The sequence below is a fragment of the Diceros bicornis genome, chromosome 31, assembly GCF_020826845.1.
Source record: "Diceros bicornis minor isolate mBicDic1 chromosome 31, mDicBic1.mat.cur, whole genome shotgun sequence".
NCBI classification, from domain to species: Eukaryota; Metazoa; Chordata; class Mammalia; order Perissodactyla; family Rhinocerotidae; genus Diceros; species Diceros bicornis.
Window position 1 is genome coordinate 33,181,665 of NC_080770.1, and position 13,017 is coordinate 33,194,681.

The 13,017-nt window shown below is 43.2% G+C and overlaps 1 protein-coding gene across 1 annotated transcript in view; it reads left to right on the forward strand.

Annotated features, from left to right (window-relative positions):
* Window positions 1–13,017, forward strand: part of SLC1A2 (solute carrier family 1 member 2) — a 73,232-nt gene that overhangs the window by 18,154 nt on the left and 42,061 nt on the right. The window contains exons 3-5 of the mRNA XM_058527146.1: window positions 307–459; window positions 2,318–2,568; window positions 12,185–12,353. Of these exons, the coding sequence (XP_058383129.1) occupies window positions 307–459; window positions 2,318–2,568; window positions 12,185–12,353 (573 nt within the window). The remainder of the gene's footprint in view (window positions 1–306; window positions 460–2,317; window positions 2,569–12,184; window positions 12,354–13,017) is intronic.

The following is a 13,017-nucleotide window of genomic DNA, read 5'->3' on the forward strand; positions in this document are numbered from 1 at the left end:
ACCAGTGGACAATATCCTCAAAGAACTTGGAGTCAAGTCTCCACGTCCTATTTCCCATAGAGCATTGAGAAGACTCTCCTTGCCTCTTCTAGTGCTGCCTTTTAGAATAGTTGGAGGTACAAAATATTCTCCCACTAGTCGCCAAAATCAACTTCACTTACCTAGTAGTAGTTTTGTTATGTGTTGTTCATCATCTGATAATGGAGAAGTATAAGAAAGATCAATGTCACTGAAACAAGACCCTAGAGCTATTTATTTAACTAGGCAAAAAATAAATTTCAGATTCTTTTCCCCCCTTCCTTCTAGGTGTCATCCTGGGGGCAGTATGTGGCGGGCTTCTTCGCCTGGCATCTCCTATCCACCCCGATGTGGTTATGTTAATAGCCTTCCCAGGGGATATACTCATGAGGATGCTAAAAATGCTCATTCTCCCTCTAATCATCTCCAGTTTAATCACAGGTAAGGCCACCTCTCTGGTGCCTGGCCAAAGGCGGTCCTACCCCTGCTCCGGCTTTTGGATCGACCATGGAATCTCAATTTGGTTGAATGAATGAATGTGATTGTCTGTGACATTTCACTTCAGAGCCTTGGTTTTTCTGTCTCTAAAATAGGGGTAATCAACCCTAAAGAAAAAGTTTGTCATCTATTGGTCAGTCCATCTGTCTGTCTAGCAACAAAAGATGAAAAGGAAACAGCCACATGTTAAAAGTGATGATAGCTGCAGTGATTTTCATTTTTAATGTATACTTTTCTCATTTCCTAAATTATATTTTGTTCAGAAAGTGATAAATGAGGGTAATAAATAGAAAAGGAAATTTTCTCTTTACTGTTTAATTGGGTGTAGAGGGAAGTGGGTAGTAAAAATAAATGAAATACTAGATATGAAACCCTTTGAGTTTTTCAGAAGAAAGACACCCTTAATGTGTAGATCATCTTCATTTGTTTTTGGCTGAAAAAATTGTTTTATTTGAAAGGATTATTTTTCCTTCCATGGGCTTATACTAGTAGTTTCCTCCTTACCAAATAATATTGCTCAAACAGGGTGTAAATTGGTGTAGTTTAGAGACAAACTCTGAGTCAAGAATGAGAGGCTGGGCTTTGGTTTATATTTGGGTGCCAATAAGCTGAGTGACCTTGAGAAAGTTGTCCTTCTGGAATGTCCACCTTATGAAGAAAGTGAGGCTCTGGTGACTCCAGGAGATCCAGATGCTGAGCCAGGTTGTTCTACAGTCTCATAGATGGTCGACCAGTGAACCCAGTGACCAAAGCACTGGGACTCCGTGTCAGGAAGGTCTTATCATTCAGCCCCAGATTGAGTGAAGCTGTGTATTCACCGTAAATGCTTCTTTCCAAACCAGAGGAAATCTTCTCCGTGCCTATTGAACAGATGCTACCTTGGCCAACCTGGTAAGGAGACCCAGCTTCCACTGGCTGGAATCAGACTTTAGGTTGTAAGGAGAAGTGGGTCATATATGGGTCAGCTTCAGAAAAGTTAACATCAATGACTTCCTCCCTCATGGCACAAAAGACCGATCCCCAGAAAGGGGTGCAATCACTCTGTCTAGTAAAAGCAAGAACTGAAACCAGGAAGTAGAAAAATTGAAGAAACAATTGGGAAAAAACCCAATGAAGGTTGGAGTTTTTGTGACTTGCTTGGAATTTCCTCCAACAATCACAGAGCCTCCCTCGGTGTGATGAAGCCCGAGCCTCTGCTGGGTGCTTTGTGCAGGTGTTCTCTAATCCCTGCATGAGGTCGGGACATGTGGGTCTCCATCACATTTCACCTCAGGAGAATGAGAGGGCTGTGCTAGGTCACTCTTCCCGACTCTCAGTTTCAATGACCAGTGATGTATTCAAAAGACATTTTGAATACAAAGGACTAAGCTTTTTATTTTCCCAAGTGAGGACATTAAAACAAAATAATAAGGAAAGAACTAGCATGTACCAGCACCTTCACTTCATAAAGAAAAGATATCTTAACCCCAAATAAGTGGGATGGACATAACCTCAGAATTAAAAATTGAATATATTCAACTTTATTTGAGCTCACTCTTGCAGACTGACAAAAGTAGCACCCACCAGTTTATAAATGCTGAGCCAGGTGATCTCCATCTCTCCCCAGTTCTCTAGAATCTCAAAAACGTCTTGAAAAATAGAATTGTAAATGGTGAGATTGACCAAATATTCCATAGAAGGAGATTTAATTAACCATTAATGCATTTGAGTCTAATAGGAAGTCAAGTTATAGGTATTCAGAGATAGGTAGTGAACCGAAACATCACAGCCATTAATCCTTCTGGATTTCTTTTCAACCCAGGGTTGTCGGGCCTGGATGCTAAAGCCAGTGGGCGCTTAGGCACGAGAGCCATGGTGTATTACATGTCCACGACCATCATCGCCGCGGTGCTGGGGGTCATCCTGGTCTTGGCTATCCACCCAGGGAACCCCAAACTCAAGAAGCAGTTGGGGCCTGGGAAGAAGAACGATGAGGTGTCCAGCCTGGATGCCTTCCTGGACCTTATTCGAAATCTCTTCCCTGAAAACCTGGTCCAAGCCTGCTTTCAACAGGTAACCCAGAGTGCTGATGTTCCTGCTTCTCCAACTGCCTAAGTTATCAAAGTGATAACTTAGATACGGTTTCAATGAGCCAGCTCTAGGGAGCAATTTCTTTAATATTTGGTTACCTCTGTCTAGGGGTTGTATGAGGTGATCTGGGCAGGATGTTGGCATTGGAGTTGTGTGGTTTTTTAAAAATCTTCCCTTTTTCTTTCAATTCACTTAATATCTCTTTGCTCTGGGGTCCTTCCTCTGTCTTATTTCTTTTGTCTCTTCCCTTCTTTTTAGTTCCTGTCTCTGTGTTGTCCAAGGGCATATTTTTATCACTTTTGCCCACAACCCTCTAGAATACCCAGTGGTTCTCCATCTCAGCAGTATAGCAAAACCACACATGGTGTGTTTAAGAAATACACACATCCTACAGAATTAGGATCACCAGGGTGGGCCTGGGGATTGGGTATTTTTCAAATTGTGAAAGTAATACATGAGGATTGTGGAAAGTTTAAATAGTACAGATTCACATCAAGTAAAAATTCAAATCCCCACTTCCCTTCCTTTGAGCTACTCGTGCTGAGAATTTTGTTTCCTCCCATCTCCCATCTATTTTCTTTGCCACATACGCCTGTGTATATGTGCGTAATCTTTGAAAGAGTTCAGCCCAAGCGATACTGCATGGTATACACCATGTCACATCTTGCTTTTTCATCTAAGCGTGTTTTAGTGTCATCTCTCTTTCTCTGTCTCTTTTCTTTTTTCGTGATTGTGTAGTATTTCTAAAGGATACATTCTTAGAAGCTAAAATATGCTGCCAAAGAGTTTTATATTTTGAATCGGCTGGATGTTGCCAAGTGGCCGTACAAAAGCTTGTAGCAATGTATGCTCCTACCAACTGCGTAGAGGCATATTTTAAAACCTTGTGATTTTCAAAAACAGATAATTCTGCTGAGTGGAACCACTGAGACAGCTGCCGAGGCCCCACTCACTAGCCTGTTGTCCAGCCCCAAGGCCAGTTTAGGTTAGAATCCACCTCAGTTCCCATTACCCCACGTGGGAACTAAACTGGAACCAAGGAGCTTCCTCTAGCCATTTCCAGGGAATTACAGAAGAGTGAGCTCAGGAAACAGGTTGCTTAAAGGAAAAGTCCTGTACTCCTAGCTGCCCCCCAAACGCAGCTACCAACCACTGCTGAGCCCAAATTACTCTGGGTTGGGGTACATTCTCTGATTTCCAGTGCCACTTTGGTGAACTTGTGGTGTGGAGCTGTATTAAAGGAAGCCAAGAGAGTGGCACGATATATTTAAAGTGCTAAAAGGAAAAAACTTACAGCCAAGAATACTCTACCCAGCAAGGTTATCATTCAAAATGGAAAGAGAGATAAAAAATTTCCCAGACAAGCAAAAATTAAAGGAGTTTGTCACCAAGAAACCAGTGCTACAAGAAATGTTAAAGGGACTGATTTAAGGGGAAAAGAGAAGACCACAAATAGGAAAATTATCTATTTCCATGATAAGAGGGTAATGGATACAAATGCACAAAAATGAGGTTAGATATGATATCAAAAACATAAAAGGAGGGAGCAGGGGAGTTAAAGAGTAGAGCTTTCAGACAGAAGTCAAACTAAAGAGACCAGCAATTCTGTATAGAAGAAGAAAGGAACAGAGAACGACTACTAAAACACTGAGAAAAAAAAGTTAAAAAATGGCAGTAAGTACATACTTATCAATAGCTACTTTAAATGTCAATGGACTAAATGCTCCAATTAAAAGGCATAGGTGGCTGATTGGATAAAAAAAAACAAGACCCATATATATGCTGCATACAAGAGACACACTTCAGACCTAAAGACAGTCACAAACTGAAAGTGAAGGGATGGAAAAAGATACTCCACGCAAATGGCAGTGAAAAGAAAGCTGGGGTAGCAGTACTCTATCAGGCAAAATAGACTTTAAAACAAAAACTGTAAAAGAGACAAAGAAGGGCATTACATAATGATCAAGGGAACAATCCAACAAGAGGATATAACACTTGTAATATCTACACACCCAATGTAGGTGCACCTAAATATATAAAGCAATTATTAACAGACATAAAAACAGAAATAGACAGTAACACAATAATAGTAGGGGACTTTAACACTCCACTTACACCAACGGATAGATCATCCAAAAAGAAGATCAATAAGGAAACATTTGCCTTAAATGACACACTAGAACAGATGGACCTAGTAGATATATACAGAACATTCCATCCAAAAACCGAAGAATACATGTTCTTTTCAAATGCATGTGGAACATTCTCTAGGATTGATCACATATTAGCCCACAAAACAAGTCTCCGTAAATTTAAGAAGATTGAAATAATACCAAGCATCTTTTCTGACCACAACGGTATGAAACTAGAAATCGACTATAGGAAGAAAATCAGAAAAACCACAAATACATGGAGATTAAACAAAATGCTACTGAACAACGACTGGGTCAATGAAGAAATCAAAGAAGAAATCAAAAAATAGCTGGAGACAAATGAAAATACGACATGCCAGAATTTATGGGATACAGCAAAAGTGGTTCTAAGAGGGAAGTTTATAGCAATACAGGCCTATCTCAACAAACAAGAAAAATCTCAAATAAACCATCTAACAATGCACCTAAAGGAACTGGAAAAAGAAGAACAAACAAAGCCCAAAATCAGTAGAAGAAGGGAAATAATAAAAATCAGAGCAGAAATAAATGAAATAGAGATCAAAAAAAAAAAAATAGAAAAAATTAATAAAACCAAGAGCTGGTTCTTTGAAAAGATAAACAAAATTGACAAACCTTTAGCTAGACTCACCAAGAAAAAAAGAGAGAAGGCACAAATAGGTAAAATCAGAAATGAAAGAGGAGAAATTACAACAGACACCTCAGAAATACAAAAGATTATAAGAGAATACTATGAAAAGCTATATGCCAACCAATTCGACAATCTGGAAGAAATGGATAAATTCTTAGAATCATACAACCTTCCAAAACTGGATCAAGAAGAAGTAGAGAATTTGAATAGACCAATCACCAGTAAGGAGATTGAAACAGTAATCAAAAACCTCCCCAAAATTAAAAGCCCAGGACCAGACGGCTTCCCTGGTGAATTCTACCAAACATTCAAAGAAGACTTAATACCTATCCTTCTCAAATTCTTCCAAAAAATTGAGGAGGGGGGAAAGCTCCCTAACTCATTCTACGAAGCCGACATTACCCTGATACCAAAACCAGACAAGGACAACACAAAAAAAGAAAATTACAGGCCAATATCACCGATGAACATCAATGCAAAAATCCTCAGCAAAATACTAGCAAATCGCATACAACAATACGTTAAAAAGATTATACACCATGATCAAGTGGGATTTATTCCAGGTATGCAGGGATGGTTCAACATTTGCAAATCAATCAACGTAATACACCACATTAATAAAATGAAGAATAAAAATCACATGATCATCTCAATAGATGCAGAGAAAGCGTTTGACAAGGTACAGCATTCTTTTATGATAAAAACTCTGAATAAAATGGGGATAGAAGGAAAATACCTCAACATAATAAAGGCCATATATGAAAAACCCACAGCTAATATCATCCTCAATGGTGAAAAACTGAAAGCTATCCCTCTAAGAACAGGAACCAGACAAGGATGCCCACTCTCACCACTCCTATTTAACATAGTACTGGAAGTCCTAGCCAGAGCAATCAGGCAAGAGAAAGAAATGAAAGGGATCCAAATTGGAAAGGAAGAAGTGAAACTGTCATTATTTGCAGATGACATGATTTTATATATAGAAAACCCTAAAGAATCCACCAGAAAACTTTTAGAAGTAATAAACGAATACGGTAAAGTTGCAGGATACAAAATCAACATACAAAAATCAGTTGCATTTCTATACACTAACAACGAAGTAGCAGAAAGAGAAATTAAGAATACCATCCCATTTACAATTGCAACAAAAAGAATAAAATACCTAGAAATAAACTTAACCAAAGAGGTGAAAGACTGTACACAGAAAACTATAAAACATTGCTGAAAGAAATTGAAGAAGACACAAAGAAATGGAAAGATATTCCGTGCTCTTGGATTGGAAGAGTTAACATAGTTAAGATGTCCATACTTCCTAAAGCAATCTATAGATTCAATGCAATCCCTATCAAAGTTCCAACAACATTTTTCACAGAAATAGAACAAAGAATCCTAAAATTTATGTGAAACAACAAAAGACCCCGAATAGGTAAAGGAATCTTGAGAAAAAAGAACAAAGCTGGAGGTATAACACTCCTTTATTTCAAAATATACTACAAAGCTATAGTAACCAAAACAGCATGGTACTGGCACAAAAACAGACACACAGATCCATGGAATAGAATCAAAAGCCCAGAAATAAACCCACACATCTATGGACAGCTAATCTTTGACAAAGGAGCCAAGAACGTACAATGGAGAAAAGGAAGTCTCTTCAACAAATGGTGTTGGGAAAATTGCATAGCCACATGGAAAAATATGAAAGTAGACCCTTACCTTACACCATACACAAAAATTAACTCCAAATGGATTAAAGACTTGAATGTAAGACCTGAAACTATGAAACTTCTAGAAGAAAACATAGGCAGTACACTCTTCGACATTGGTCTTAGCAACATATTTTCAAGCACCATGTCTGACCGGGCAAGAGAAACAATAGAAAAAATAACCAAATGGGACTACATCAAACTAAAAAGCTTCTGCACAGCAAAGGAAACCATCAACAAAATGAAAAGACAACCTAACAATTGGGAGAAGATATTTGGAAACCATATATCTGATAAGGGGTTAATCTCCAAAATATACAAAGAACTCATGCATCTCAACAACAAAAAAACTACCAACCCAATTAAAAAATGGGCAAAATACCTGAACAGACATTTCTCCAAAGAAGATATACAGATGGCCAACAGACACATGAAAAGATGTTCAAAATCACTAACTATCAGGGAAATGCAAATCAAAACTACAATGAGATATCACCTCACGCCCGTCAGAATGGCTATAATTAACAAGACAGGAAACAACATATGTTGGAGAGGATGTGGAGAGAAGGAAACTCTCATACACTGCTGGTGGGAGTGCAAACTGGTGCAGCCACCATGGAAAACAGTATAGAGATTCCTCACAAAATTAAGAATAGAACTACCATATGATCCAGCTATTCCACTGCTGGGTATTTATCCAAAGAACTTGAAAACACCAATGCGTAAAGATACATGCACCCCTGTGTTCATTGCAGCGTTATTCACAATAGCCAAGACTTGGAAGCAACCTAAGTGCCCATCAAGGGACGAATGGATAAAGAAGCTGTGGCATATATGCACAATGGAATACTACTCAGCCATGAGAAACGATGAAATCCAGCCATTTGTGACAACATGGATGGACATTGAGGGTATTATGCAAAGTGAAATAAGTCAGAGGGAGAAGGTCAAATATCGTATGATCTCACTCATTAAGTAGTAGATAATAACAACAACAAACAAACACATAGAGACGGAGATTGGATTGATGGTTACCAGAGGGGAAGGAGGAGGGAGGAGGGCGAAAGGGATAATTCGGCACGTGTGTGGTGATGGGTTGTAATTAGTATTTGGGTGGTGAACATAATGTAATCTATGCAGAAATAGAAGTATAATGATGTACACCTGAAATTTATACAATGTTATAAACCAATGTTACTGCAATAAACAAAAAAAAAAAAAAAAAGGAAGGCACTCCAGGCAGGGGAAGATGGATGGGGAGTGAATGGAAACAGGCTAGGGAAGGGGATGCTGACTGGCACTCTTCTGTATAATGTGCTTGCCCCTTCAGCCTCCTTAGAAAGATGGATTTGCTTGTTTTGGGGTGACAGACATAATTGGGTGCCAAGTCTATTCTTAACATTTTGGAAACAGCATTCTAGAACTGTAGCTGCTGGGAGCTGAGCTGCAGAAGACTGGGGGTGGGGTAGCATGAGAGGGATGGGGACGGACAGATTTGGGCCTCCTTCTGGTGCCTGGTCCTGACCGTGCTCCATGTGAGAAGGAGATGCTTTGTCTCAGTCAGTCGGGCAGGACTGAGAGGCAGGCAGGAACTTGGAGCTATTGCTCTGGCTCGGAGTGAGTTTTTGTGGTGGTGACCATGCTCGTGCTTGGTCACCTGTTTGGTCGATGGGCAAATCTCTGCATATAGCCGCCCATGGCGAGAGGCGCTGCGCAACACTAGAATAGAGAACTGAGCCATTTCCCGCCCTGGATCCCCCCTCCACTGGGAAAATTCATGTGAGGAATGAGCCCTAGTCCTCCGGCTAAGCCTGGGGTCACAGTCCCTTTGGGTTAGGACGATCAGAGGAAAGGTAGTACAGAGTCTTCAACTCAAGTGAGGGAGGATGCAGATGCCTTAAGCCAGACTTCAGGCAGCCCAGAGGAAAGGGTCTTAAACTACGTGTGATTCCACGGGTTTAGGAGGGCCTTGAAGAGGGTTTGAGACAGGGAACTCAGAGAGTGGCATTGCCTTACCAAAGAGAGGGAGCTGGAGAGGTGCCCTCCTGTCCGTGGACAGCCAGAAGTGATTTCAAGTAGCCTCCCTGGCGCGGAGAGGGCTTCACAACCAGAGTTAGAGACGTAAAGAGAAGGTGAGCCGTCCCCAGAGCGGAGGCGGCCTTACCCAAGGCGCCAGGACCTGAGTCTTTAAGAGCAGGGAGGCCTCCGGCTTGCTGCTTAGGGCTGACTCTGAACCAACGTGAGGTTTCCAAGAGAGCACCTGGCTGTAAGGTGTGGCTTGACACATTCAGTCAAGCCCAGTGACAGGGACCACATGGGTCTCTTCTTCCAGGGAATTCAGTCATCTGTGTTTGCTCCTTCAGCCGATAACTTGTGAGCACATCCTGGGCGCCAGTCTCTCTGCTGTGCACTGGATGCCACAGGGAATGAGACGGTTGGGGTCCCTGCCCTGTGCAGCTTACTTACATTGTGTATGTGTGAAGTGAGGGAGGTAATAGACCAGAACAAAAGTCGGGCAAACACACAAGATACCTAAAAATTAGGAGCCAGCCCTGATGGCCTAGTGATTCAAGTTTGGCGCTCTCACTGCTTTGGCTGCCTGGGTGCGGTTCCTGAGCGCAGAACCACACCACCCGTCTGTCAGTTGCCATGCTGTGGCGGCAGCTCATCTAGAAGAACTAGAAGGACTTACAGCTGGGATATACAACCATGCATTGAGGCTTTGGGGAGGGGGGAGAAAAAGAGGAAGATTGGCAACAGATGTTAGCTCAGGGTGACTCTTTCCCTGCAAAAAATAAAAATAAAAAAATAAAGCTGCTTTTCTTTAAAAAATAAATTAAGATAAGTGCACACTGAGGGCTGGAGGCAGGATGTTGGGCTAGGCAGTGACTTGGGGAGACGTCTGAGCTGAGACGATAAGGGATCAGAATGAGCCGGGCTGAGAAGAACTGAAGGCAGAGCCTGCTAGGCAGAGGCACATGCCCGCAGAGGTTGGAAGGTATTGAGTGTGTTCAGAGAAGGGAAGTGGGGCAGTGTGTGGGGAGTGGAGGGAGTGGAGGAAGCAAAGCCCAGCTCAGGCAGACCTGCGAAGCCAGGTCAGACTTGGGTTCTTATTCTAAGAGAGTTTTAGGCAGAGAGATGACTGTTTGTCTATTTTTAAACAATCAATCTGGCAACAATAGATGTGGGCTGAGCTCTAGGTAGCTATACCTCCCTGGTGATTACAGGTCAACAGGAGGAGAGGAGGGAAGGTCAGTGAGCAGGCTTTTGCAGGATTTAAGGTGAGAGAGCATGGTGGCTTGGACTCGGATAGATTGGAGCTGGCACCCAGTTGGGGCCGTCCAACCCCGACAGGCTCTGAGCTGAGAACTCAGACAGAGAACCAGGCCTGTGCTTCAGTGTCTCTGTCTCCTCGCTTTCAACGTAAGACACTGGCCTGTGCTATTTGGAAGTCAGATTTTGGAGTCAAACATAAGTCATTTTGAATCCTGCCTCAGTAACTAACTAGCTTTCTGTCCTGTGTTAGTTACTGAGCCCTGTGAGCCCCGAGGGGCTCCTGTTGACCTAAGAGCTAATAGATGTCAAACACGGAGCACCTGGCCTCCCACCTGATCCTGGAAGCCACCGTTTCTTTAGGTCCACGACCATTACTCCTATCAACGCAGGCCTTGGCTGCTTTAGCATTCGCAGGGTAGGTCTACAGTTGGCTTCTGGTCCCCCGCTTTTCCTGGGAGCATGATTTGGTTGCTCATGGAAGCTTCCCTTCTGATCACTCCTGCATTCTCTCTTCATGCCAGTGTTGCCCAGACCAGGGGCCCACACCTGCCTGTTCTCCCCTCGCACGCTCAGCGTGGGCTTCCCCCCTCCCTGCACAAGTGCATGTGGCCAGGCTAGAACGTGGTGGCCAGGCATTCTGCCTCACCTTGCAGATGCTGTGCTCCCTTCTCTCCAACTCGGATAGCTGCTCAGTTCAGCCTTGCTTACTCTTGGGCCCAGCTGCAGTAGCTTTGGGTCCACACAGTTTATCCTGCAGCACAGGTGGTGGAAAGAACTCAGTGGTGGTCAGGCCATCTGAGTTGAAGTCCCAGTTCTGCCAATAACTCTACGATGTCTGACAAGTCGCTTGACTTTTCCATACCTCCTCTTCTGTATCTATTCAGGGTTCAGCCATCTGTTGCCTACCGTGTGCGGGCACTGACATTCCAGGATTCTGCATGAGTTCTATTTTAAGACCCTTGGAGGTAGTGTTTCTAGCGGCTCAGATGTAAGTTTTCACAGTGCTCTGCATACAGAGTGCCTGGTACCTTTAAAAATAGGATGGCTGCTACAGATGTTAAGGAATGGTATGAGAGGTTCTTGGGAGGCCATTTGCACAGAGATGCCTGGGGAACATAGAACAAGGCTTGGCATCACTGTCCAGAAGCAGTGGGTGTCTTCCCACCTTACATTTGGATCTGAAATATAAGCCAACGTCCCTGCCATGGCGGCTTCTGGCAGCTGGCACATCTGGCACCCAGATGGAGATTCCAGCAGAGCCTGGGTCTGGAAGGAGCCCACGTGAGAGTGGGTCTGTGAAGACTCTGCCTGACAGGAACCAGGCAGGAAGGAGCAAAACAGGCGGGTTGTAAGGTGCTGATCTGACCCTCGCCCTCCTATTCTTGACCAGATCCGGGGCCCATCTACAGGGGCCAGGAGGGTCCTCCAACTGGGTCTCACAATGATGAAGAGCATCCTCCTTGGGCGTTCGATATTGTCTCTGCGGTGCAGAGCTATAATCGTGGAACAAAAGAAGCAGGCGTCCATCTCCCAACTTGGAGCTTGTGTCCCGTTACTGGATCACACGTTACAAATAAATGTGATTAATCCTGTAATTATTGTGCGATGAGGACTAGCGTATCCCACTGTGTTTGTGTAACAAAACATCACTTTGTCAAACATGAACATATAAAATATTCCCCAATTTTCATAACTTTGTTTTGGCATTTCTTAATTATTTTTTAACATAGTGGGATCTTTAAAATATGTAAGTAGCTAGGCTTTTCGTGACCTTTTAGACCAAACCTCATCTTTATTTTTTTTCCCCACTCCATTAGATTCAAACAGTGACGAAGAAAGTCCTAGTGGCACCTCTGTCAGATGAGGAGGGCAATGCCACCAACGCTGTCATCTCCCTGTTGAACGAGACTGTGACGGAGGCACCTGAGGAAACGAGCGTGGTCATCAAGAAGGGCCTGGAGTTCAAGGACGGCATGAATGTCTTAGGTAGGCAACCTAGTATCCACCTCCCTGGGGGAGGCACCTCTGCTTTCCCACCGGTGGCCAGCCTTTCCTGCTTCTCAGCACCTCGGCATCCTTCACTCCCTTCTCAGAAAGCCAGTCGCTCTGCTGTCCTCTAGGTGGAGCAGGAGGCTCTCTCTGGGGAGGGTCATTGGGACTGACAGCTGAGAGATAGAGGAAGAGAGAGATGGGCAGGAGCAAGACCATGAGGGGACATTACAGCTAGAGGTTGGTTATGGGAAAAAAGAGGGGATTCACGTTCATTGGGCATATGCCCTGACTTTCTGCATGGCACTGGCAAGTCACTTTCTCTGACTCCATTTCATGAAGTTACACATCCAATTCTTTCATGTCTTAAGCATATTTTTTTGAGCTGCCCTTCTGTACCAGTGGTGTGCTGTGCATGGGGAATGTCCCACCCCAGCTCTCACAGTCTGTAAACAAATGCAATGCTATCAGGAGTGTAAAGCATTAGCGTTGGTGTCAAAAGGAGCTTATCAAAAGGAGATTATCTTGTGTAATTTTCTGGGATTCCAATGAGTCCTTTCCCCTAGCCTGGAGCCGTCTTAGCACACCGTCCCAGGGGTTCTTCAGCTCTGCAGGTGGACAGACCTGGGTTTGGATCCTTTATGGACCACTGATTGGTTAT